The sequence below is a fragment of the Cervus canadensis genome, chromosome 1 (assembly GCF_019320065.1).
Source record: "Cervus canadensis isolate Bull #8, Minnesota chromosome 1, ASM1932006v1, whole genome shotgun sequence".
NCBI classification, from domain to species: Eukaryota; Metazoa; Chordata; class Mammalia; order Artiodactyla; family Cervidae; genus Cervus; species Cervus canadensis.
Window position 1 is genome coordinate 218,114 of NC_057386.1, and position 22,609 is coordinate 240,722.

The window sequence follows — 22,609 nt, forward strand, 5'->3', positions numbered from 1 at the left end:
ACTAATTTCTTAATATCCCAGTTACTCAAAAGGAGCTCAGATGTTTCCTCAAGTTTTCAATACTATTTTATAATTTTTAGAGGGTTAGGTAACATCTAGGGAACTCTTATGAGGAGATTGTGCTAGATATTTCATATAGTTAACATAGTTAATCTTTACCACAACCTTATTAGGTAGCTATTGTCACCTCCATTTTACAGGGAAGGAAGCAGGCTTAGAGAATGTGAATGATCCAGACTTTGGCAGAACTATTGTTTTTCTTAAAAACATTTTCCTGACATTGTATCATTTGATTCTTGCAACACAGTTTTCATGTTTCACTTCTACAGATGACCATGCTGAGGGCCAGAGAGATAAAATGAGTTGCCAAAGGTCATATTTGAATAGTTTCAGGAATAGTAAGATCTGAGGGAGATGTGGGCTTACTGTGGAGTTTTCTAAGGTGCTCAAGACAATCTTAAGGATATGTTACTCATGTATTGGAATTGTCAGTTGAAGACATGAGTGATCTGTAACATGGATGGAGTGAGAGCAGGTTGGTCTAAACTGAAAGTAATTGAACAAAACCTTCTTGAATATAGAGACTGCAACTTTCAAATCAGTTGCAGTTGCAAAAATCAGTTTTTAGTAAAACTGATTCAATAAAGGGAAACTCAACTTCAAAAAAGTAGGACCATGGCATCTCGTCCCATCACTTCATGGCAAATAGATGGGGAAAAAATGGAAACGGGTTAGGCTTTATTTTCTTGGGCTGAAAAATCGCTGTGGATTGTGACTGCAGCCATGAAATTATAAGATGCTTGCTCCTTGGAAGAAAAGCTATGACAAACCTAGACAGTGTATTAAAAAGCAGACATCACTTTGCCAACAAAGGTCTATATAGTCAAAGCTATGGTTTTTCCAGTAGTCATGCATGAATGTTACACCATAAAGAAGGCTGAGTGCTGAAGAATTGATGCTTTCAAACTGTGGTGTTGCAGAAGACTCTTGAGAGTCCCTTGGACAGTAAGGAGATCAAACCAGTCCATCCTAAAGAAAATCAACACTGAAATGTTCAGTGTTCACCTGATGTGAAGAGCTGACTTATTGGTAAAGACCCTGATGCTGGGAAAGGTTGAGCGCAGGAGAAGAAGGGGGTGACAGAGATGATGGCATCTCTGACTCAATGGACGTGAGTTTGAGCAAACTCTGGGAGACAGGAAAGGACAGGGAAGGCTGGTGTGCTGCCGTCCACTGGGTTGCAAAGGGTTGGACACGACTGAGCGACTGAACAGCAACAACAGAAGGGATAAGGAATGACGCTACATAGTGATCAAGGGATCAGCTGAAGAAGATAGAACAGTTATACATATCTATGGGCCCAACACAGGAGCACCTCAATACAAAAGGTAAATGCTAGGTCACAAAAGAGGAAATTGAAAGTAACACAGTAATGGTGGGGGGCTTCAGCACTCCACTTACACCAATGGACAGATCATCTACACTGAAAATTAATAAAGAAACACAGGCCTTAAATGACCCATTGGGTCAAATAGATTTAATTGATATTTATATTTATAGTATAAATATACTAAAACATCCATCCTAAAACATCAGAATATACTTTCTTCTCAAGTGCACATGGAACATTCTCCAGGATAGAGCACATCTTGGGTCACAAATGAAACCTTGGTAAATTTAAGAACCTTGAAATCATATCAGGTATCTTCTCTGACCACAATACTATGAGATTAGAAATTGATTATAAGAAGAAAAATTGTAAAAAACACAAACACATGGACACTACACAGTATGCTACTTCATAACCAAGAGGTCACTGAAGAAATCCAAGAAGAATTTAAAAAATATCCAGAAACAAAAGACAACGAAAATACGATGACCCGGAATCTATGGAATGCAGCAAAAGCAGTTCTAAGATGGAAGTTTATAACAATACAATTCTACCCCAAGAAACAAGCAATTTCAAATAAACAGCCTAACCTACACCTAAAGCAACTAGAGTCAACAACAACAAAAAAAAACCCCTAAGTTAGTGGAAGAAAAGAAATCATAAAAATTGGAGCAGAAATAAAAGAAATAGAAACAAAAAAACAATAGAAAAGATAAGTGAAACTAAAAGCTGATTTTTTTTGAAAAAGATTATTAAAATGCATAAACCTTTAGCCAGACTCATTATGAAAAAAGGGGGGAGCACTCAATAAAGTTAGAAATGAAAAAGAAGAAGTTACAACTGACCCTGCAGAAATACAAAGGATCATAAAGACTACTACAAGCAACTATATGCCAATAAAATGGAAAACCTGGAAGAAATGGACAAATTCTTAGGAAGCAAGCAACTCAATCAAAAAATGGGTATAAGCCCTAAATACACATTTCTCAGAGAAGACATACAGACTGCCAACGAACACATGAAAAGATGCTCAACACCACTAATTTTTAGAGAAATGCAAATAAAAACTGCAATGAGGTATCACCTCACACAGGTCTGAATGGCCATCATCAAAAAAATTTACAAACAATAAATGCTGGAGAGAGCGTGGAGAAAAGGGAACCCTCTTACACTGTTGGTGGGAATGTAAGCTCGTGTAGCCACTATGAAGAACAGTATGGAGGTTCCTTAAAAAACTAAAAACAGAATGGCCATATGACTGAGCATATGCCCCCTGTTGAGCATATTGCCCAGTGGAAAGCATAATTCAAAAATTACATGAACCCCAGCTCTATTTACAGTAGCTGGGACATGGAAGCAACGCAAATCAGCAGAGGGATGGATAAGTGGTACGTATTGCAATGGAACATTTGTTGTTTAGTTGCCAGGTTGTGTCCCTACTCTTTGTAGTCCCATAGACTATAGCTCCCAGGCTCCTCTGTCCATGGGATTTCCCAGGCAAGAATACTGGAGTGGGTTGCCATTTCCTTCTCCAGGAGATCTTCCCAACCCAGGGATCAAATCTGTATCTCCTGTACTGGCAGGCAAGTTCTTTACCACTGAGCTATGAAGGAAGCCCACACATGAAATATTACTCAGCCATAAAAAGAAACAAAACTATGTCATTTGTAGAGAGGTGGATGAACCTAGTGTCTGTCAATACAGAGTGAAGTAAGTCAGAAAGAGAAAAATACATGTTAACACTTATTTGTGGAATCTAGAAAAATGGTAAAGATGATCTTATTGCAAAACAGAAATAAAGGCACAGATGTAGAGAACAAATGTAATGGATACCAGGAGGGAAAGGGAGGGGATGAATTGGAAGAGTGGAGTTTGACGTATACACTACTGTGTGTAAAACAGATACCTAATGAGAAGCTACTCTACAGCACGGGACACTGCTGGGTGCTGTGTGGTGACCTGGATGGGAAGGAAATCCAAAAAGCAGATCTGTGTTGATGGATGGTTGGTTTACTTCCTGTGGAGCAGAAACTGACACAGCAGAGTAAAGTAACCAGAGTCCAGTTAAAAAAGAAATAGTCATGCCTGGGATAGTGCGCTAATGATAAAACAGAGAAACATGTGCTTTGAGTGTCACGTGGTTAACGATGGCTGTTCTTTCATGACAGTGCTGGGAGAAGGACTGGCCAAGGGAGACGGTGCCTTTCAGGCAGTGCTTTGCTGCATGCAGCTTAAAGGGAAGCTCCAGCCTGTGTCCCACATTCTTGCCAAGTCACTGACAGGAGAGTCCCTGGTATGTTGACCGGTTCTAAATTTGAGTGTCCAAAAATGGGTTCACATGGGGCTTCTTAGGTGTATTACCTGTGTCCTGTAGGTCCTGTCAGAAATCAAAGTTTATGAGTAGCTACTTACTTCCTTTCAACATGCTCATATTTAAGCATTGGATTCTTGTATTAATGTAGTTTGTGATTAAGAGATAATTTTTAAAACTTTGAAAGTATAGAATAACTAAAAGTGATTTTCTTTAGAGGTATAATTTAATAGAACCTGAAGGTATTTTTGAGTTTTAAAATGTTTCTGTGGATATATGATCTTATAGGTTTCTTAAATTTAGTCATTTATTGTATAAAATGCTTAAATTTATCTAAACTAAGTAATAATTACTTTTCTTTCTGACAGTGTTAATATTCATGACTGCTCTGATGAAGTTATCTCATTCTATTCAGACCTTGGGATAAATTTTTGTATGCACCATTTAATTTTCTAGAGTTTTTGTCTGTTTTTGGATGACTTAATGGAAAGGCTTCCTTTTTTGAACTTGAATTGACAATCTGTAGAAATTGGAAGAAAAGAGATGTTACAACTTTTTTTCACCAGTTGGTAGCTGTTACAAAACTGATACTTTTTGAGTCAGAATGAAAGTAAAAAAATACATGTAACTTTGTTGTATTACTGCATGAGTTCTCTGTGCTTCTGAATCATCATGAACTGTGGAGCTGGAGCAAAGTTGTGTCTTCACTGCAGATAAATATATATCTGGTGAAAAAAGGAAATTAGGAAAGTGCTTTGTATATTGTTGAGTGTAATATAATGACCCATCTCAGAGGGTAATTTAGTTATTTTCTAAGGAATTATTGTGCAGCGAATTGTTTAGTTGGCTTAATAGTATCTTCTTATTTCACCATCTTAACAAATGAATATAAAAGCTAAGGTATTTTATTAATATGGCCAAATTGTATGGGTATTTCGTTCTAAATAGATGATAAAGAATATTTCTCTTTATTATTTAGATAATTCTATCTTTAAGGATCTTTTCTATTTAAATTGAGCATATTACACAGTTTTACCTGTTGAATTTTTAAATTAAAATTAAGAAGCAATTTTCTTTCAAATCTCAAGTGAAATTTGAATTTCTCAAGAGCTAATGTTTTATGTTTTCCTTCAACAGCTTTAATGAACCATCTTTAGGTGGTGTGATCATTGTATGTGAATCTGAATCTTAAGTAACTGAGTTCACCTATTTGTTTTAGGAACGGAGTTTTAAAAAGTTGAAGTTTATTTTTCTTTTTTACTTATCCTACTTTGAGTGATACTCATTGTGAATATGCTATTGAATTAATTTTAAATTCTTATGCAAGATGAATACAGTGTTTTAGGGCATACTGTGTATTTTGTCCGGTTCATCTTTTTAACTTCCCACATAGAAGGTTGACTTTGTTATCACCTCTAATGGTAATGAGGATAGGAGAGGAGCATAGCATTAGTTTTCTTTTTATGGGTAAACCTTAGAAATAGCCAAAGAGTGAAAAAAAAAAAAAAGAAATAGCCAAAGAGTCAAGTTCAGAGTAAAAAACTAATATGCTGCTTGGTTTCCCCCTTTTTTATTTGCCCTTTCAGAATGGGATGGTAACAAAAGATTTGACAAGGCTGAAAACACTTCTTACAGAAACAGAGGTAAGACTATTTCAGCCAATCTCTTTGGGCAGAGTTTGACTTATTCTGAGTGGCTCGTGTTCAGTATTAAGACGTGGATGGTCACTGGGCATCAGAGGCTTTAACAGTGGGTAGGGAAGCTGTTAGACTTCCTGTAGCCAGGCTTGCTCCCATTCTGGGAGCTTTGCTTCCTCTCAGGGTGTCTGTGTATCCCAGGCCTTCTGTTTTGTCCCTAATTCTTTTTAGCCGTCTCTGTTCAATAAATGGAAAGGTGATTGGGAAATTTCGGTTTTCAACTACATCTGGCTATTAGAAAATATTTTCTAAGTAACTAATAAAAGTCTGTGATGTTTTTATGGAATGAGTTTAGGTGATGGAAATAATGTGTAACAGGGTAAATGGTGAACAAAAATATGCTCTGGTGATGAGTTGAAGGCCAGGGACAGCAGGGCATGTAAAAGGCCCATGGATTTGTAAGTCTCAAATTTCTGTTCCTCATACAGTCATGTAAATGTATTTTTATTTAGCTGTCTCATTTTATTTTTTCTTTTTTTTAAAAAATAGGTGTTTTTGTCAGTTTTTATCATAAATGGAAATCCATGTAAACTGACTGACTGATTGGCTTATTTATTTAAAAACTGGCACCTACTATATGCCAGGTGTTATGCTTGGTGCTGTGGATACAGCCCTGAACAAGATACTCGTGGTCCTAGTCCTGGGGGAGGTTAAAGTCTTGGGGAGGAAATAGACAATGAATTAATTAATTAAACACAGGTATAGGTGTAATTCACATTGAGGTAAGTGGGATGAGCTTTCTGTGATGGAAAAATAACTGGAATGGTAGTGAGGGGATGAGACACTTAAGATGAATTGAGAGTTGAGAAAGTGCTGTGTCGTGGAGAGTGAGGTGAAGGGCGTTCCCATCAGGCTGAGAGGATGAGAAGAGCACCCAGGTGTAAACCTTGACCTCCTGTAGGTCACACTTCAAATCTCATAATGCATTACAGTTCATAGCAACAAATAAGTATGCAAAGAAGACAGTCATTATGAGTTACATAAGCTGGATAAAGTTACTGTTTTGCTACAATTCAATAGTCTTTTGAAATATATTATTTTCTTAGTCTTATTATGAGTTAACTGAAAATCAATAAGCTCTAACTTCAGGGCCATTTCCCTCTGGTATATATGTAGTCTTTTTAATTTCTAAGAAGTAAAAGAAGACAATTATAAATGTTCTAGACTTTTAAAATGAAAACATAAAATAAGATGATTTTCGTTTTAAGATTTTTGGCCTTGTTCATCTCTCTTATTACCTTAATTGAATTCGCAGCTTTACATCTGATAATCATACACAAATATATGTAGAGTTTTATCTTTGATATTTATAATCCTGTTCTGTATAAGGTTAAAAATATCACTTAACTCTCATTTTGTTACCATACTTTTGGAATAAGTGACTTAAGTTTTGTTTATAATTTCTATTTAACCAGAGTAGTAGTATTTTTGATTAGTGAACTGGTACTAATAAAAAAAAAAGCCATTTAGAAAAAGCTAACAGACAGTGTTACTCTTATTTATAATTATACTTGATGTATTTAAAAATAGCAACAATTTGCTATTTAAAAATTGAACTGAGCTGATGTTTAACCTGTAAGTGCTAGTGGATTAGAATAAAGACATGAAACTAAAGACGGACTAATGAAAACAGAGAGACAATACATATTCTTGAGAGAAATTTCAATATCAAATCAGTATTTGATTGTAAGTTTATAAGAATTCTAGCAATGTGAAATGTCTGCTTTCCCTGAAGGTCTCAGTAAAGATTGACGATCAGAAGCTTGTTGATGTTGCCTTTCTGTCTTGGGCTCTGAGCATATGAAAAGGGTATTTTAAAAAATACAATACGTTGGAACCTAAAAGCCACAGTGGCCAATTTTCTTATTCTTACCAGCTCTTCTGATGAGGGTAGGCAGTTCACCAGTGCCCCCCGCCCGCACCCCCTTCCAAGCTGAGAGCTACAGTGTCAGCACAGACGCACCCTGCCACTGCAGACTGTTGTAGATGCGGACTCAAAAACACACCATGTGTCTTTCCCTTTTAGCAGTTACAAATGCTTTAAGCTTTCTTTCATCACTAAAACATCTTCCCGCATTTTTTCTTGCATATTTGGTAAATTTATTTTGATAAATTTTTTTAGAAGAGATACTTTCAATTCATACTTGAAGTGAATTTTTAGCTCTTACATTTATAAATTCCGTGTAATTGGAATCATATTTTAAGGGCTAGTTTGGGACTATACCATTTAGATCTTGCTTATAGCATTTTAAAGGATTGTTTAATACATCTTTTTGGTGGGTATAGAGTCTTCATAATGTGAATAGTTACGTCCTGATTTATTTGCTAGCTTATACATAGTCTTAAACTTGGTCCTCGTTTTACAAAAAAAAAAATTGAGTTGTCTTCAAAAACTATTTAGTAAGTAGTTGGAGAATCTGAAAGCTTTTTCCTGGTTTAGTTCCAGCCCAACCTCAAAAGGGTCCAATTTAGTCAGTGACATGTAAATTATGGTGATATTGTTTCAGCTATATCCAATTAACATTTACAACATTCTTTCTATGGTACAAAACATTCCAAATTTTGTCTTGGGGTACTGTTTCCTCCTTGTTATTCAGTTCAGCGTTTACTGAGGGCTATGCTGTTCACGGGTCTGTGGGTTTTGGAAAGCTGAGAGAGCCATGGAAAACAGTCTGAAGGGCCAACCCAGGATGTGCATAGCTAATGTACCCACAGGGCTGCCTATGGTCAGTAAGTGCTGTAACAGAAGAACAGGCAGGGAGAGGGGAGACAGACACCCTGTGGGAAACCAGGGAGGCTAGAGTGTGAGAATTGCGGTTAAAGGACGGAGGCAGCTGAGGGCAGAACCAAAAGTGACTTGGTGTACAGTAAGGTGGCAGTTGGTTGGCTTTGGGGCAGATAAGACAAGTAGAATGAGACACTTACAGGGCAGTGGCAGTGGGGTTGAGTGTGAGATAGACACAAGAGGCATTCTAGACCTCGCTGGGCAAGATTCGGAAACTACTCAGCAGAACAGAAAAGGGAGGGTTCAAGATGTCTTTTAGGATTTCAGTCTGGCTCTTTTTGGGGAAGGCGAATCCATTAACTTGAGACAAGGAGCACTGAAGGAAGATGAGATTTGAAATTAAAGTTGATGAATTTTATTTTAGACATACTATGTTTGAAGTGCTTGGGTGGTCATCCACCCGCCCACCCACCCATCCATCCATCCATCCATCCATCCACCCATCCACTCACCCACCCCACCCACCCACCCATCCATCCATCCATCCACCCACCCACCCATCCTTCCATCCATCCACCCACCCATCCATCCATCTACCCTTCCATCCATCCACCTACCCACCCACCCACCCTTCCATCCAGCCAGCCATCCACCCATCTACCCACTCATCCATCCATCCAGCCATCTACCCACCCTTCCATCCAGCCAGCAAGCCAGCCAGCCATCCACCCACCCACCCATCTACCCACTCATCCATCCACCCACCCACCCATCCATCCATCCATCCATCCATCCAGATTTACTGGGCATTCATTACATGCCAGATCCTCTGAGGCATAGGAATGCAGTCAGGCAGTCAGTTGTAGGCTGTTAACAGAGGATCTGTACATGGCTGACAGGGCCCCAGCAGGTAAAATACTACAGAGTCGTTAAGTGAAAATGCTCTAGCTGGCACTCAGTTGAAATTGGGGATGTGAAGCTTACTTAGAGTAAAGTAAGAGCCAAAGGGGCGGATGGAGGACTTGTCTGTATTAGAGGAAGTCAGAGTGAGTGGGTCCTCAGCCACGGTCTCCACCGTGGGAGAAGGGCTCATCCCAGGTGGTGAGCGGTGGCGCTGCACTTGGTGGAGGCGGGGTGGGGAGGGGGTGATGCTGCCCCAGCTGGCCCTGCTCCCGGTGTTAGAAGAGGAGAGACAGACACTCAGCGGGGGAGGGCGCTGCTCCCTGGGGCTCAGGGCTGGGGGCCGAGACTGCTTTTGCCCACAGGTAATTTTTATGTAGGGAATTTTTGTCAGTTTCCTTAATGAGGGCCACACAATTACTTCTTTTCCATATTTAAATATGGAACCATAGAGCAAAGAGCAAAAAAGACCACTTGCAATCTTAGTGTTTATTAAGTTTCTAAATACTCCATCTCAAGCTTTTTAAAAAATGTTAAAATTTTCCAAGTTTAATCAAATCAGCTAGTTATTTCTTATATAAAAATTTCTTTCATTTGAAAAATTGCAGACAGCAACTAGTAACGTCCTCTCTGGATATCATGTGGAAGACTTAGAGGAGGGTAAGTACTAAACTGTGCAACTTCTGTAGCTGTAATTACATTTGGGCATTGCTTTTTGTTGATTAATGGGAGGAAATTTCTGAGTTATAGTATAGGTTAGTGGAAGCATAGAAGATAATATAAAAAATTCATTTAAGAAGTAGTGTGGATGAAAGCAATTTTTTCCCTAGCCCCTATTCATAGAATAATAGAGGAATGGAGTTGGGAGGTAATTGCAGAAGTCATCTGTTTCATCTCTTTTCCTCCATATATGTAGTTCTAAATTTAAACCTCATTCTTAGCAATCTGTGGAGGGAGATCTTTTCTCCTTTCTCACGCTCTATCACATGCTGGTACAGTTATTACTTTTTGGAGATTGTCCTGCCAGTATTAAGGTCTGTGGGCTCCTGTTCTCTTCCCAGAGGAAGGTGAAGAGAGACCAGCACCCACTGAGTGTTTGCTCGGTGATGTCTCCTGTTTAGTGGCCTTCACAAAACAAGTACTGAGTTCTTAGAGCCCTTCTCTGTCTTTTTGATAAGTGATGAAACTGATGTTTGTTAAGGTTCAGTAATTTCCCAGTCACACATACAGTAAAGGGATGAATCATAGCTTTAAGGTCAGTCTGGCTCAGTGGATTTTGTCGGGAGGTATTGGCTGGGCACCGTGACTTGTGAGGAGGCAGGAAACGGCCTCAAGGTCCTGGAGGCTTGCTGCTGCTGAGCCTTGATGGCTCCAGCCTTTTTTCTTGGACACTTTGTTTCCCTTGGATTATGTAACCTTTTATCTGAATGCATCAAAATTCACTGTTTTCAGAAATAAACACATGTTATTTTTAGCTCCTATCTCAGAATTCACCTTTATGAACTTTAATTGTTAAAAAAAGGATTACTTTATGCTATGACATGTGTCAGACACCCCCTAAGGAACATGGATGGCAATGTGGAACTTACTCCATATACAGGACTGGAATTTGTTTTACAAAATTTCCTCTTCCCAGGAGACCATAATTTTCTGATTCCGGAAGTAGTTCCTAATAGAGATGCAACTCATACCTAAGACATGACAAGCATGCCAACACATCCCCCTTTAGGTGCCAGGGGAGAGACTGCACTTGGAGTATGTCCACCAGTTGCTGGGATAGAGTAAGGGTCGTTCACTTGTTTTAGCGGTTGTGTAAACTGCTTCTTCAGTGATTTCTAAGTTTCATGTGGCTAACTAATCCATTTGATTGGTGAATTACTTTTTTTGGTAGAGACAAGCATGTCATGTTCATTTTACATCATCTGAGATGATGTGTATGGAGGGTTAATAGTATTTCTTACACATTAAATATCAGCAAGCCTCAAATGATAAGACTATATCCTGATTACTCTCTAGGATCTTGTAATGGTTGGCATTTCCGCCCACCACCTAGGGGAATCACAAGCAGCGAGGAATATACTTTGTGTAAAAGGTAACGTGAATTTTTTTTTTAAACCAATGACATATCTTTATTCAAAGGATAGTTAATTTTCCTTCACTTTTTGAAAATAATTCAAATTAAAGAAGATAAAGGAAGTGAAGGAAGAAGTATAATGATTGAGTAAAATGGTTTATTTTCAGTTTGAAACAGAAGCCATAATGGTCATTATCATTAAATAATAAAAATCAAAACCATATTGATGATCCTTCTTTTAATTATAAAGAACAATGATCTAAATGGAAATTGTTAAGACTTTTGTCATACCAGTTGGAATAATATGACTTAATTACTGGTCTCTTGTTTATGTGAAATTTGCCTACCTAAATTATGATGATTTAAACTGAAGTTACCTTATATAAACTGATATAGAGCATAAAATAGATAAAGAGATGTTGAATTATTTTGATAACTTTTCTAAGAAAAAAGAAAATCTATTACCTTCACATAATCTTATATAGAATTTATGAGCAGTTTATATTTGAAGGGCTAACCTGTCACAATTTAGTGATTATATGTTAAGGTAGAAAGAATGATTAAAGTCACATCAGAAGGTTCTCTTTATAAGAACTAGTAACTAGTGGTTTTTTAGATACAAGTTCTAGTTACTCTAGATTGCTTTTGATAATGAAGGAAATTTGATATGTAGTTTTGATTGAATTGTCAAGAGGTCAGTTTTGATTTTATAGTAGAAATAAAGAAACTGAGAGGTAAATCTGAAGATTCTGGTGGCAGAGAGGTAGGATGCAATCTTATGCAAAGGACGTATAAGAAATTTTGTAGTCCAGATAGACTATCAAGCCTTCCATTTTTAGGGAAATAATTTAAAGCAACAGGAAAACAAATATTTGGCTCATTAAGATATACTAAAGAGAAAAAAAATGGATGATTTTAAATGTCTTCTATGAAGCATATGAGAACTTAATAGCGTAATTTAAGTTCAAATACTTCGTGTATCGTCAAAAAAAAGCTTTAAACACACTTGTCATTTCAAGTAGGATGAGCCACTTGATGATTCATTTTGTATTTCTTACTGTCCATATTTTTCCAATTGAAAATCACCTAAAACATAGCATCCTTCTTAACCCATTTGCTATTTATAACTTGATTTTCATTTTTTTCCCTCTCAGAAGATCTTTCATTAATTTTTTAATGTTTCAGTTGTTTAAAAACTGACTGGATCTCTTACTTCATAGAGTATTTAAAACTTAAGGTTACTGATCAGTCATGCATTTTTATCTGTTTTGACTATCGCATTGTCAGTTGAATTTTCTGAGTCATAAATGTTGAGAAATCATTAACTATATATCCTTTAAAATGAACATTTGTGAATTTACCCATTGAAGAACTTAATCTATTGAAATAATTAAGATTCTTATATAAAACTTTTATTCCTAATTTATTTAAAGCTTGAAGCAAATTAGTATAGCCCAGTGCTCTCAGTGAAACAGAGGTGATGGTCATGTGGGGAAGAGTGAAGGCACTACGTTTGAAGGTGAAAAGGGGAGTCTTAGTGCTAATTCAGTGACATGTCACATTTTTTCAGAACAAAATTCCTAGGATGTGAAGAATTTTCCGTAGGTCCTTTCAGTTTGGGAAGTAGGGCATACCTGTGCTTGACGAACTAATGCACTTGATGTCAGTGTTGCTTTAGAGAAACTGCTCTAGGAAGAATTGTCTAAGAGAGTTGTTTCATCACGAAGGAAACTACCTTTTCGATGCCCATTTCTGTGGGTGGGGATGGTTATGAATATGTTCTGCTTTGTCACCCCTTATTCCAGAGAAAGAGGTCAGTGCATGTGGGGGGAGAGGGGTTGCTGCTTTATTAACTGTTGTGAATGTTCTCTAACCTCATCTTCCTCCTCTGTGATAAACAAACCCTTTCAGGAGATGAAGTTTTGTTTTTGTTATTGAAGAGACGGAGGGCAAATGCTGGAAGTTTATCTTTTAAATGGTCCAACAAAGTATATGATAAAACAGTCTTTCCTATTCTACTTAGATTTTTAGAGCAAGGAATCTGTAGGTATGGTGCGCAGTGTACTTCAGCACATTCCCAGGAAGAACTAGCAGAATGGCAGAAAAGATATGCTTCACGGTTGATAAAATTGAAACAGCAAAATGAGAATAAACAGCTCTCAGGCAGTTACATGGAAACCTTGATAGAAAAGTGGATGAATTCATTATCTCCTGAGAAAGTGGTGAGGAAAATAAACTGCATTTTTTTGTTTGTTTGTTTGTTTGTTTTAAACAGTGACCTTGTTTGAATCTTGACTTTATTTTGTGCTGTGTTTTGGTTTATATCCCTATCCTCTGTGAAACACTTGATTCTTGATAAAGTGTTTTGGTAGCAAAAGTAGACCCATTTACTAAAATAAAGAGCAGAACTAAGCCATTTGTTTGGAGACTTGCAGGAACTACATTAACTTGTCTTCATTCAGGGGGTTTTTGCTGCCATTTTGTTGTTGTTATTGTTAGTTTTCTTACGTCTCTTAGTTTAGCTTTATTATATTTTGTACTTATAAAAATAACTGAGAATTAGTGTATAAAGTACCTTACTTTGTAGGCAGTTCCATCAGCATCTTTACCGTTGACATTTATTTACCATGCCAAAGCGTCTGTGTTCTCAGGAATGAGAGCATAATGGGACCTGCTCTCTGTTTTCAGCTCAGTGAGTGTGTGGAAGGAGTGAAGGTAGAGCATGACCCCGGTCTGTCCGTCACCGTCAACACCAAAAAGTCCCACCAGACCTGGACCTTCGCTCTCACCTGTAAGGTATGAGTTTTGTGATAATTAAACAATGTGAATTTCTTTCCATTTTCTTAGAGTTTTATTGGACCTTTAAATCTGTATATTGAAAGAGCATTGAAAATTATGTAGGTTCTATATTATAATAAAGTGTAAAGTGTATTTCTTGATATATTTTGATCATCAAGGGTATAGTTTTTTGTTTTTTGTTTTTTAGATTTTTGAGATAATATCTGTGTAGATACCGAGATACTTGCTTATTTATTTATTTGGTGAAGCTATGTTTGACATATTTGACATGTTGTCTTCCAAACTTGAAACGTAGGATGGGGTTCATGGCTTATAGTTAACTATTTAAAAGGTGAATTGTTTAATCTGGCAGTTCTAAACTATTGAAACAACAACTTGTTTTTATTTTTGATTTCATGAAATCACAAATTCTGTGATAACAGATTTTTAATTTGAGGCATTTTCTGCAGTGCTTCCTATCTTGAATTATAATGTTTAAAGTTTAAGAATGAAGCAAAGTAAACAATTTCTGTTAATATGTGCAGTGGAAAAGTTTTGTGTACTTTTTTGTAATGTTTCCTCCACTGTACCATCTGCATCTTGGGATGAAAAATCCGGGAACATTTATTTGGCTTCAGCCTTGAACCCAATCCAGTGCTTTCAGAAGTAACTGCTCTCCTGTGAAGACTTCCTACTTGAGGCCAAGGGATGGCAAATTGGAGGTGATGGTGGTACAGGGTAAAAGCGTTTGCCACAGTGAACGATGAATGTATCACAGAAAGAGCAGGGAGGCTAGAAGTGTAAATATATTGTTTTTGGAAATGGCAACCTTATTGAAATATAATTAACATCATAAATATATCATTTTAACAAATGATTTTTTTTAACCTTTCTGATTTTTTTTTCTTAAGTGGCTTATGAGTACAATTTGTATTTTTAATATAGTATCTTAGAAGCATGGGAAAGTAAGTCCCTTACGGAAATATTTTCATTGAAGAGCCCAATTACAACTGGATCTTTTACCCACTTGTACTCAATGAACTATTTTAACTTCCTTGTAGCCTGCAAGAATGCTGTGTCGCGTAGCGTTGCTTTACGACGCTCATCGTCCTCACTTTAGTATCGTTGCAATATCTGCCGGAGATAGTACCACCCAGGTATCACAAGAAGTCCCAGAAAACTGTCAAGAATGGATAGGAGGGAAGATGGCCCCAAATGGATTAGATCATTACGTGTATAAAGTCGGGATAGCATTTAACACAGAAATATTTGGAACTTTTCGCCAAACCATAGTTTTCGACTTTGGATTGGAACCAGTACTCATGCAAAGAGTAATGATTGATGCAGCTTCTACAGAAGGTAATATTTAGACTTTTTCCCCCTGATACGATGTATTAAAAGGCACTATAACAGCAACATTAAAAGATATGTATTGGCCTCTAAATATTCCATGGTTAGGGAGGGAACAGTAAGGAAAAACATCCCAAGTTTTTTGACTCATTTACTGTATGATGGAATTAGAATGTTTGCATTATACCCTGGTCACTTTATACAGTCATCAGGCAAAGCTCGCTTTGAGGTTCCCCAGACTGGTATGAGTAGGTGATCAGGTCTCTTTTTGGTCTGCCAACTTCATTGGTTGATTTTATTCAGCACAGTAAAACCTTTCAGTATTAATTTGGGTAGAATATAATTTTAATGGTAATTGTGAATACACCTACAGTGTCTGTTTCCATGTTCTACTGACGGTCAAGTTAACTTTGTTCTTATTAGTACATCACCTCTGAAAGAAAAGTCCTAAATACTAGCTTTCATAAGTTGATTTCACTAGTATAAAGGAGACCAAGGTGCCTTTACTAGGATCTGCTTCATGGTCTTGGGAAGAGGTCCTGGTTTCAACATGTAGGCACCTGTGGAGATGATGAATTACTGTGTGAATTATCTATTACTGCCTCAACTTAAATTTTATACCAAGATCCAGCTGGTTAAGGGAGGGGCATGTTAGCCTGCATTTCTTTGACTCTTGGTTGGATTTGGTGGTGGTTTACTGACTTTTGGTGGTGTCTGACTCTTTGAGATCCTGTGGACTGTAGCGCCCCCAGGCACCTCTGTTCGGGGGATTTCCCAGGCATGAATACTGGAGTGGGTTGCCATTGCCTTCTCCAGGGGATCTTCCTGACCCAGGGGTTGAACTTACATCTTCTGCATTGCAGGTGGACTCTTTACTGCTGAGCCACCAGGGAAGCCCCATATGAATTAAAAAAAAATTTTGGGGGGGGGGTTCAAGATGTGCTTCTCACAAATTTGTGGCAAAGGACATTTACAGAAAAAGAAAGTTAGTGACTTTTCCCCTTGCTTAGAACACAAACTGTTTTAATAAACTTTATACCTCAACTTTGAGTAATGGAAGATTTTTGCTTGACAAAACTGATTTGGAATTCTGCTTTGAATATCTAGAAGCTATATGTTGGAAATTAATTCATATATTTAAATTTGAAAACTTGATGTTATTCATTACTTTTGGTCTAGCAATATATGTTAACTCAGCATTAAATATGTTAGCAATATATGTTAACTTAGCACTAAAAGTTAGTATGTCTTAAAAATTATTTCCAGCTGTCAAAGTTGTTGGTAAATTAAGGACATATATATACACACACAATTATACATATATAAATATATATAATATTTATTATTACAGGGTCAGAAAATTAATAGAAAAATAGATTTTAAAATCATTTGTTAATAAATACTAAGTATAACTGAGTAGAAGCACGTAAACAGTGTGAGGTAGTCCTTTGTTGTTACTCCACTGTTTAAACTTTTTATTAGCCTCATTAAGAGAACAGACAGCATGGATAAGCTAAGAGATGTTCATCTCACCTCTGTATAGCTGTCTTAGTGAAAGGAACGATGTTGAAAAGGATAACTGAAATCCTAGTGTGGGTTTCCTTTCGAATTTTGTTTTATTAAAGCCACAGACCCAGATGTTTTCTAAGGAAGAGTGTTGTGTCCAGTTTTGGAATTAGGAATCATTTCATCTCATTCTATTTAAGAACTAGATAAATATACCTGTTTTTAATAAATTCCACATTTAACATGCATTTATGGCATACCTCTTCACCCCTTGTGCTAAGTGCAAAGAACACTGGATTTTTTCCTCCTTGCTTCTTATTTTACCCACTGTCCAGGTTTTCTTAAGGATAATTTTCAAGTCTGCTGTACTACATACTTCAGGAGAAAATGGACCAACCCTTTGGATACTTTATTAGAATAGTAATTATATGGCTGAAACGAGAGCATTTGCTGTTCATAGTAATCAGAGGGGTGAGGGAAGTTGGGCAGCAAATCTTGTGTCCCACGGGTTGACTCCAGCCTTGAATTCTATTTTTGATAGTAGCAGTTCTTCCCGTATGTTATCTTCAGGAAATTAGGCATGTTCTAACTATCTTTAAGTTTTTCTTATGAATTTCTCTTAAAATACTTGTGTAGCTTCTACCCATCATATCTCAGGATAACAAATTCCATACGTTTATAATTTGTCAGATTTCAGATTTTTTATTATAGAAGTTAGTTAATAAAGCAGCGTTAAACTCTTCCTAAGTGATTTTATGAATATTGATTCTAACCTGTTCACGTTTCATCTTCCCAGAATTTTTTTTTTTAGCCCAATCTAGATTGAAGAAAAGTACTTAATTACCAAGAATGAACTGGTTCAGGCCACCCTGAGTGGTGCACACATCTGGGTTAGATGTTGGCAGGTGTGCATGTGTGTGCACGTGGGATGAAATGAGCCCCAAGAGTGGCTGTGTCCAGTGTCCCCAGGGGGAGCCTCAGCTTCCTCCTCTGTTTGAAGAGGAGCTCTTAGGACCTAATGACCTTTAAAGGTCATTGAATGGGAATTAAACAAGTTTAATTTAAAGAAGCTTTTTACTGCTGAGAGGACGGGAGGCAGAATTTTGTTTCAAGACCAGCATGACTAGGGAAACAGAAGTGGTTCTTGCGGGACATTCCTCAGTAGTCGCTGGCCCGGCTCATATTGGACACCTGAGTTAATGGCCGAGATCCGTAGTTTGTAGACTTTCTGATGCCGGCACGCAAGGATTTTCTCAAGATTGTTCTTTCTGCTCCCCTAGCTCTCCTCTCTTCTGTTATTGTATTTGCAGTTAGTAAAAAGAGGGAATAAAAGTTAACATTGTTTTGGATTTGTTTTGAAATTCTTGTGCTTCCTGCTGAAGACACTCGTTTTAAAAATTTCATAAAATCATGGCACTAAATAGATGAAATGAGAAAAACAAATACTGTTTCTCAAGGCACTTTTACCAAAAAGCCTGAATACTTTTAGCCCAGGGTGGAATGATTTTCTGTATAATTTGCCTTATATATTAAATAGGTAATACAAAAAGTTCTTTTTAGAGGAAAGTTGTACCATTTTAGTTTTGTTTTTATCCCAGTTACTTAAATGTCAAGAATAACTAGTGACTTTTTAAAGAATGGGAATATAATATTGATGTAGGCATAGTCTGAATCCATTCCTTATTTAAGATAAATGTATGAAGTATTATTTCCCTATGCCCAAAGAATACACATCCTTTTATTATATATTGTTCAGTACTATGCAGAGTTTAGTTTTTTATTTTAAAGGGCTGGTTATTTGGGTTGTCACTGTACCATTTGTATTTCTTCTTTTGACTTTTGAATTAAGGAAGAAAAGTAAGTACATTCTTACTATTTTGTTAATAGTATCTGATCTTTAGTGACGGTATAGTTTTGTTTTAGGAATGTTGGCGTTTGTATAATTTAAATATCTTTTATAGCTATGCTCTAATGAATGAGTAGGAAAGGTCCAATATTAGAGTGATTTAGGACGAAAATGCAGTTAGTTTACTTTATGAAACTTCTGCTTTTGAGGCTGTTGCAAAAACCAACCATCATTGTCTCTTCCAGAGTATTTTTAAAATGCAAAATTTCAATGAGAAAACCATCTTTGTATCTTGATGGTTATACTACTGTTTATATAGCTGTTTGATGAATAATAAAACTTGGTTCCTTTGCAAGGAACAAAGACTAGAAATCAGGACTTTTCCATTTTAATATTTAAAGATAATTAGGATGAACTATTTTCTAATATTAAGAAATTTCTCTTGGAGGATGACTATACTTATATGTTTATAATTTATATATAGCATTTTAATATAGTAAAAGCTGTCACTAAGCAAGACAAGACAATTATACAATCTGCTCTAATTTCATAGATAGCACAGTTTAACTTTGTACTTTGTAGACTAATCGCTGTTTAAACTTGTTATTATTTCTTCCTGAAATTTTAATAAGTTATAAGACCATCTTTCCAATTATGTTAAATAAAAACTGGGTCTTAGCCTAGTGAGTTGGTCAGGTTTCACATCGAAGGTGTCTGTGTTCCATCCAGCAGAAGGCTGAGGCGCACTGCGCACAGTGAGCCTGTTACGCTCAGAGTTTTCGTCGCGACACGTTTTGCCCTGTGCCGCATTTTCCCTAGAGCTGGCGAGCTCAAACAGCCGTTCATTTTGACATTGTGCCCTACTCACCATGCAATTTAACTGAGGCTAAACTGGATTTATCTGAAATGGCATTTGAATAGTACATTGTACCATGTTTTAATGTGCAGTTTAATGTGGGAAAAAGACACAAAAGGTTTTTGTTTGTTGTAGTTTGATTTTCAGAGGGTTTCACTGTGCTTTACCACACAAGATTTAACCTCTCACAGTTTTCTAATCTTTTTCTATAATGGGGCAGGTATTGCTGGTAGGAGGAGAAAAGTGATTATCACCTAATAAAAATTTGTCTTATGAAAGATTTACCATACTTTCTGCAGATCAGATTTCTCTTGACTGAAGAGTTAAATTCTAAATTCTCTTCTGTATTTTTAAAATGTTAATAACTATTTCTGGTGTGTCCCAGCCTGAGGTAGAAAAGAATATTTTTTACATGTATTCCTATTTATGTTATTTTGTTAATCTAGACCAAAAAAAAAAGATTTCTGATGTGGGAAAAATACTCTGTCAAATGGGGTTTTGTACTATTTCATTTTTAAGAACTTTAGCTCTAGCATACAAAATTCTCATACCAAAATGCATAATGTATTACTTGAGAATTTTAATGTTGTGTTCCTTTATAAATGTGTTTTTTGTTTCCATTTAGATCTTGAGTACCTGATGCATGCAAAACAACAGCTAGTAACTACAGCTAAACGTTGGGATTCTTCTTCTAAGACTATTATAGATTTTGAACCTAATGAAACTACTGATTTGGAGAAGAGCCTTCTTATCAGATACCAAATTCCTCTCTCTGCTGACCAGCTGTTTACCCAGTCCGTGTTAGACAAATCATTGACCAAGACCAACTATCAGTCACGGTTGCATGACCTTCTTTATATTGAGGAGATAGCCCAGTATAAGGAAGTCAGCAAGTAAGTTACTTTAGAAACACTTCTTTCTTTCTTTTTAAAAATCTACCCTTTGGATGGTATTGTTCATATTTAAACTAAGGAGGGGTGCCTTAGTGAAGTCAGGTAGTGAACTGGTTGTTACTCAGTAGCTGTTTCTCAGCGCTGGTGCCTGAGCTTCTCCAGGCAAGAACTGTGCTCACCTTGGCGTCTCTCATCTTTAGTACCTCCGTCAGCCCCACGTGACTCTCTGCCATGTTCTGGGACATGAGCACACGCATGGTCCTTGCTCTTCGGGAGGTTTCTCTCAGTGGTAGAGCAAGCACTCAATGATTTTTTTTGAAAAAATGTACAAAAAGTGGCAGAGACTACATATTTTGAAAAGTAATCATGAGAGTCGTATTGAGGGAATTCATACTGGTTTCTTACATTTTAATTATAAGGATTGGACTGTATAGGAACACCTCAGAGATAGTGTAGGTTCAGTTCCAGGCCTCGGCAGTAAAGTGAATAATGCAGTAACGCAGGTCACATGAATTTGTTGGTTTCCCGGTGCACATATGAGTTAGGGTTACACTATGCTGTAGGCTATTAAGTGAAATAGCATTATGTCTAAAACAATGTACATATCATAAATAAAAATACTTTATTGCTAAAAATTGCTGACCATCATCTGGCAGATCGTCATCTTTTTGCTGCTGGAGGGTCTTGTGTCAAGTGTTGATGGCTGCTGACTGATCAGGGTGGTGGTTGCTGAAGGTTGGGGTGGCTGTGGCAATTTCTTAAAAGGCAGCAATGAAGTTTGCTGCATCAATTAACTCTTCCTTTCATGAACAATTTTTCTGGAGCATGCGGTGCTTTGTGAGAGCATTTTATCCACAGTTAGAACTTCTTTCAAAATTAGAGTCAGTCCTCTCAAACCCTGCCACTGCTTTATCAACTAGGTTTATGTCATATTCTAAATCCTCTGTTGTCATTTCAGCAGTCTTCACAGCCTCTTCACCAGGTGTAGATTCCATCTTAAACCACTTTCTTTGCTCATCCATAAAAAGCAACTCCCAGCTGTTCGAGTTTTATCACAGTTTGCAGCAGTTCAGTCATGTCTTCAGGCTCCACTTCTACTTTCCTTGCTGTTACTACCACATCTGCAGCTCCTTCCTCCACTGAAGTCTTGAACCCCTCCAAGTCATCATTCCAACAAGACTGTGATTGATGTTGATATTTTGACCTCTTCCCATGGTTCATGCATGTTCTTAATGGCATCCAGGATTGTGAATCCTTGACAGAAGGTTTCCAGTTTACTTTGCTGAGGTCTGTCAGAGGAATCACTGTCTATGGCAGCCTTATTATTTCTTAAATAATAAGACTTGGAAGTCTAAATTACTCCTTGATCCATGAGCTTTAGAATGGATCTGTGTTAGCAGAATGGATCAGCATTAGTCATGTTGTTCATCTCCATCAGACCTCTTGGGTGACCAGGTGCATTGTCAGTGAGCAGTAGTGATTTAAAAGGAATCCTGTTTGCTGAGCAGATGTCAACAGTGGGCTTACAATATTTAGTAAACTATATTGTAAACAGATGTGCCATCATTCAGGCTTTGTCGCCCCATTTATAGAGCATAGATGGAGTAGATTTAGCATAATTCTTAAGGGCCTTAGGGTTTTTGGAATGATAAGTGAACATTGGCTTCAACTTAAAGCCATCAAGTGCGTTAGCCCATAATGAGATTCAGCCTGTTCTTTGAAGCCAGGCATTGACTTCTCTCTGACTGTAAAGTCCCAGGTAGAGTCTTCTTCCGATAGAAGGCTGTTTCGTCTACACTGAGAGTCTGCTGGTTAGTGCAGCCACCTTCATTAATTATCTGAGCTCCATCTTCTGGGTGACTTGTTAACAGCCTTTATATCAGAGTTTGCTGCTTCACCTTGCACTTTCACGTTATGGAGATGGTTTCTTTCTTAACCTCATGAACCAAACTCTGCTAGCTTCCAGTTTTCCTTCTGTGGCTTTCTCCCTCTCTCAATTCAGTTCAGTTCAGTTGTTCAGTCATGCCCAACTCTTTGTGACCCCGCGGACTGCAGCATGCCAGGCCTCCTTGTCCATCACCAACTCCTGGAGTTTACTCAAACTCATGTCTGTTGAGTCGGTGATGCCATCCAACCATCTCATCCTCTCGTCCCCTTCTCCTCCTGCCTTCAATCTTTCCCAGCATCAGGGTCTTTTCCAGTGAGTCAGTTCTTTGCATCAGGTGGCCAGAGTATTGGAGTTTCAGCATCAGCATCAGTCCTTCCAATGAATATTCAGGACTG

General features: G+C 37.4%; 1 protein-coding gene across 7 annotated transcripts in view; it reads left to right on the forward strand.

Moving 5' to 3' along the window:
* Window positions 1-22,609, forward strand: part of HELZ (helicase with zinc finger) — a 143,446-nt gene that overhangs the window by 37,457 nt on the left and 83,380 nt on the right. For all 7 annotated transcript variants that reach the window (XM_043442183.1, XM_043442063.1, XM_043441878.1 and 4 more), the window contains 8 exons: window positions 3,559-3,683; window positions 5,288-5,344; window positions 9,632-9,683; window positions 11,040-11,115; window positions 13,121-13,319; window positions 13,786-13,893; window positions 14,937-15,234; window positions 20,059-20,326. In XM_043442183.1, coding sequence (XP_043298118.1) covers window positions 3,559-3,683; window positions 5,288-5,344; window positions 9,632-9,683; window positions 11,040-11,115; window positions 13,121-13,319; window positions 13,786-13,893; window positions 14,937-15,234; window positions 20,059-20,326 — 1,183 coding nt within the window. The remainder of the gene's footprint in view (window positions 1-3,558; window positions 3,684-5,287; window positions 5,345-9,631; window positions 9,684-11,039; window positions 11,116-13,120; window positions 13,320-13,785; window positions 13,894-14,936; window positions 15,235-20,058; window positions 20,327-22,609) is intronic.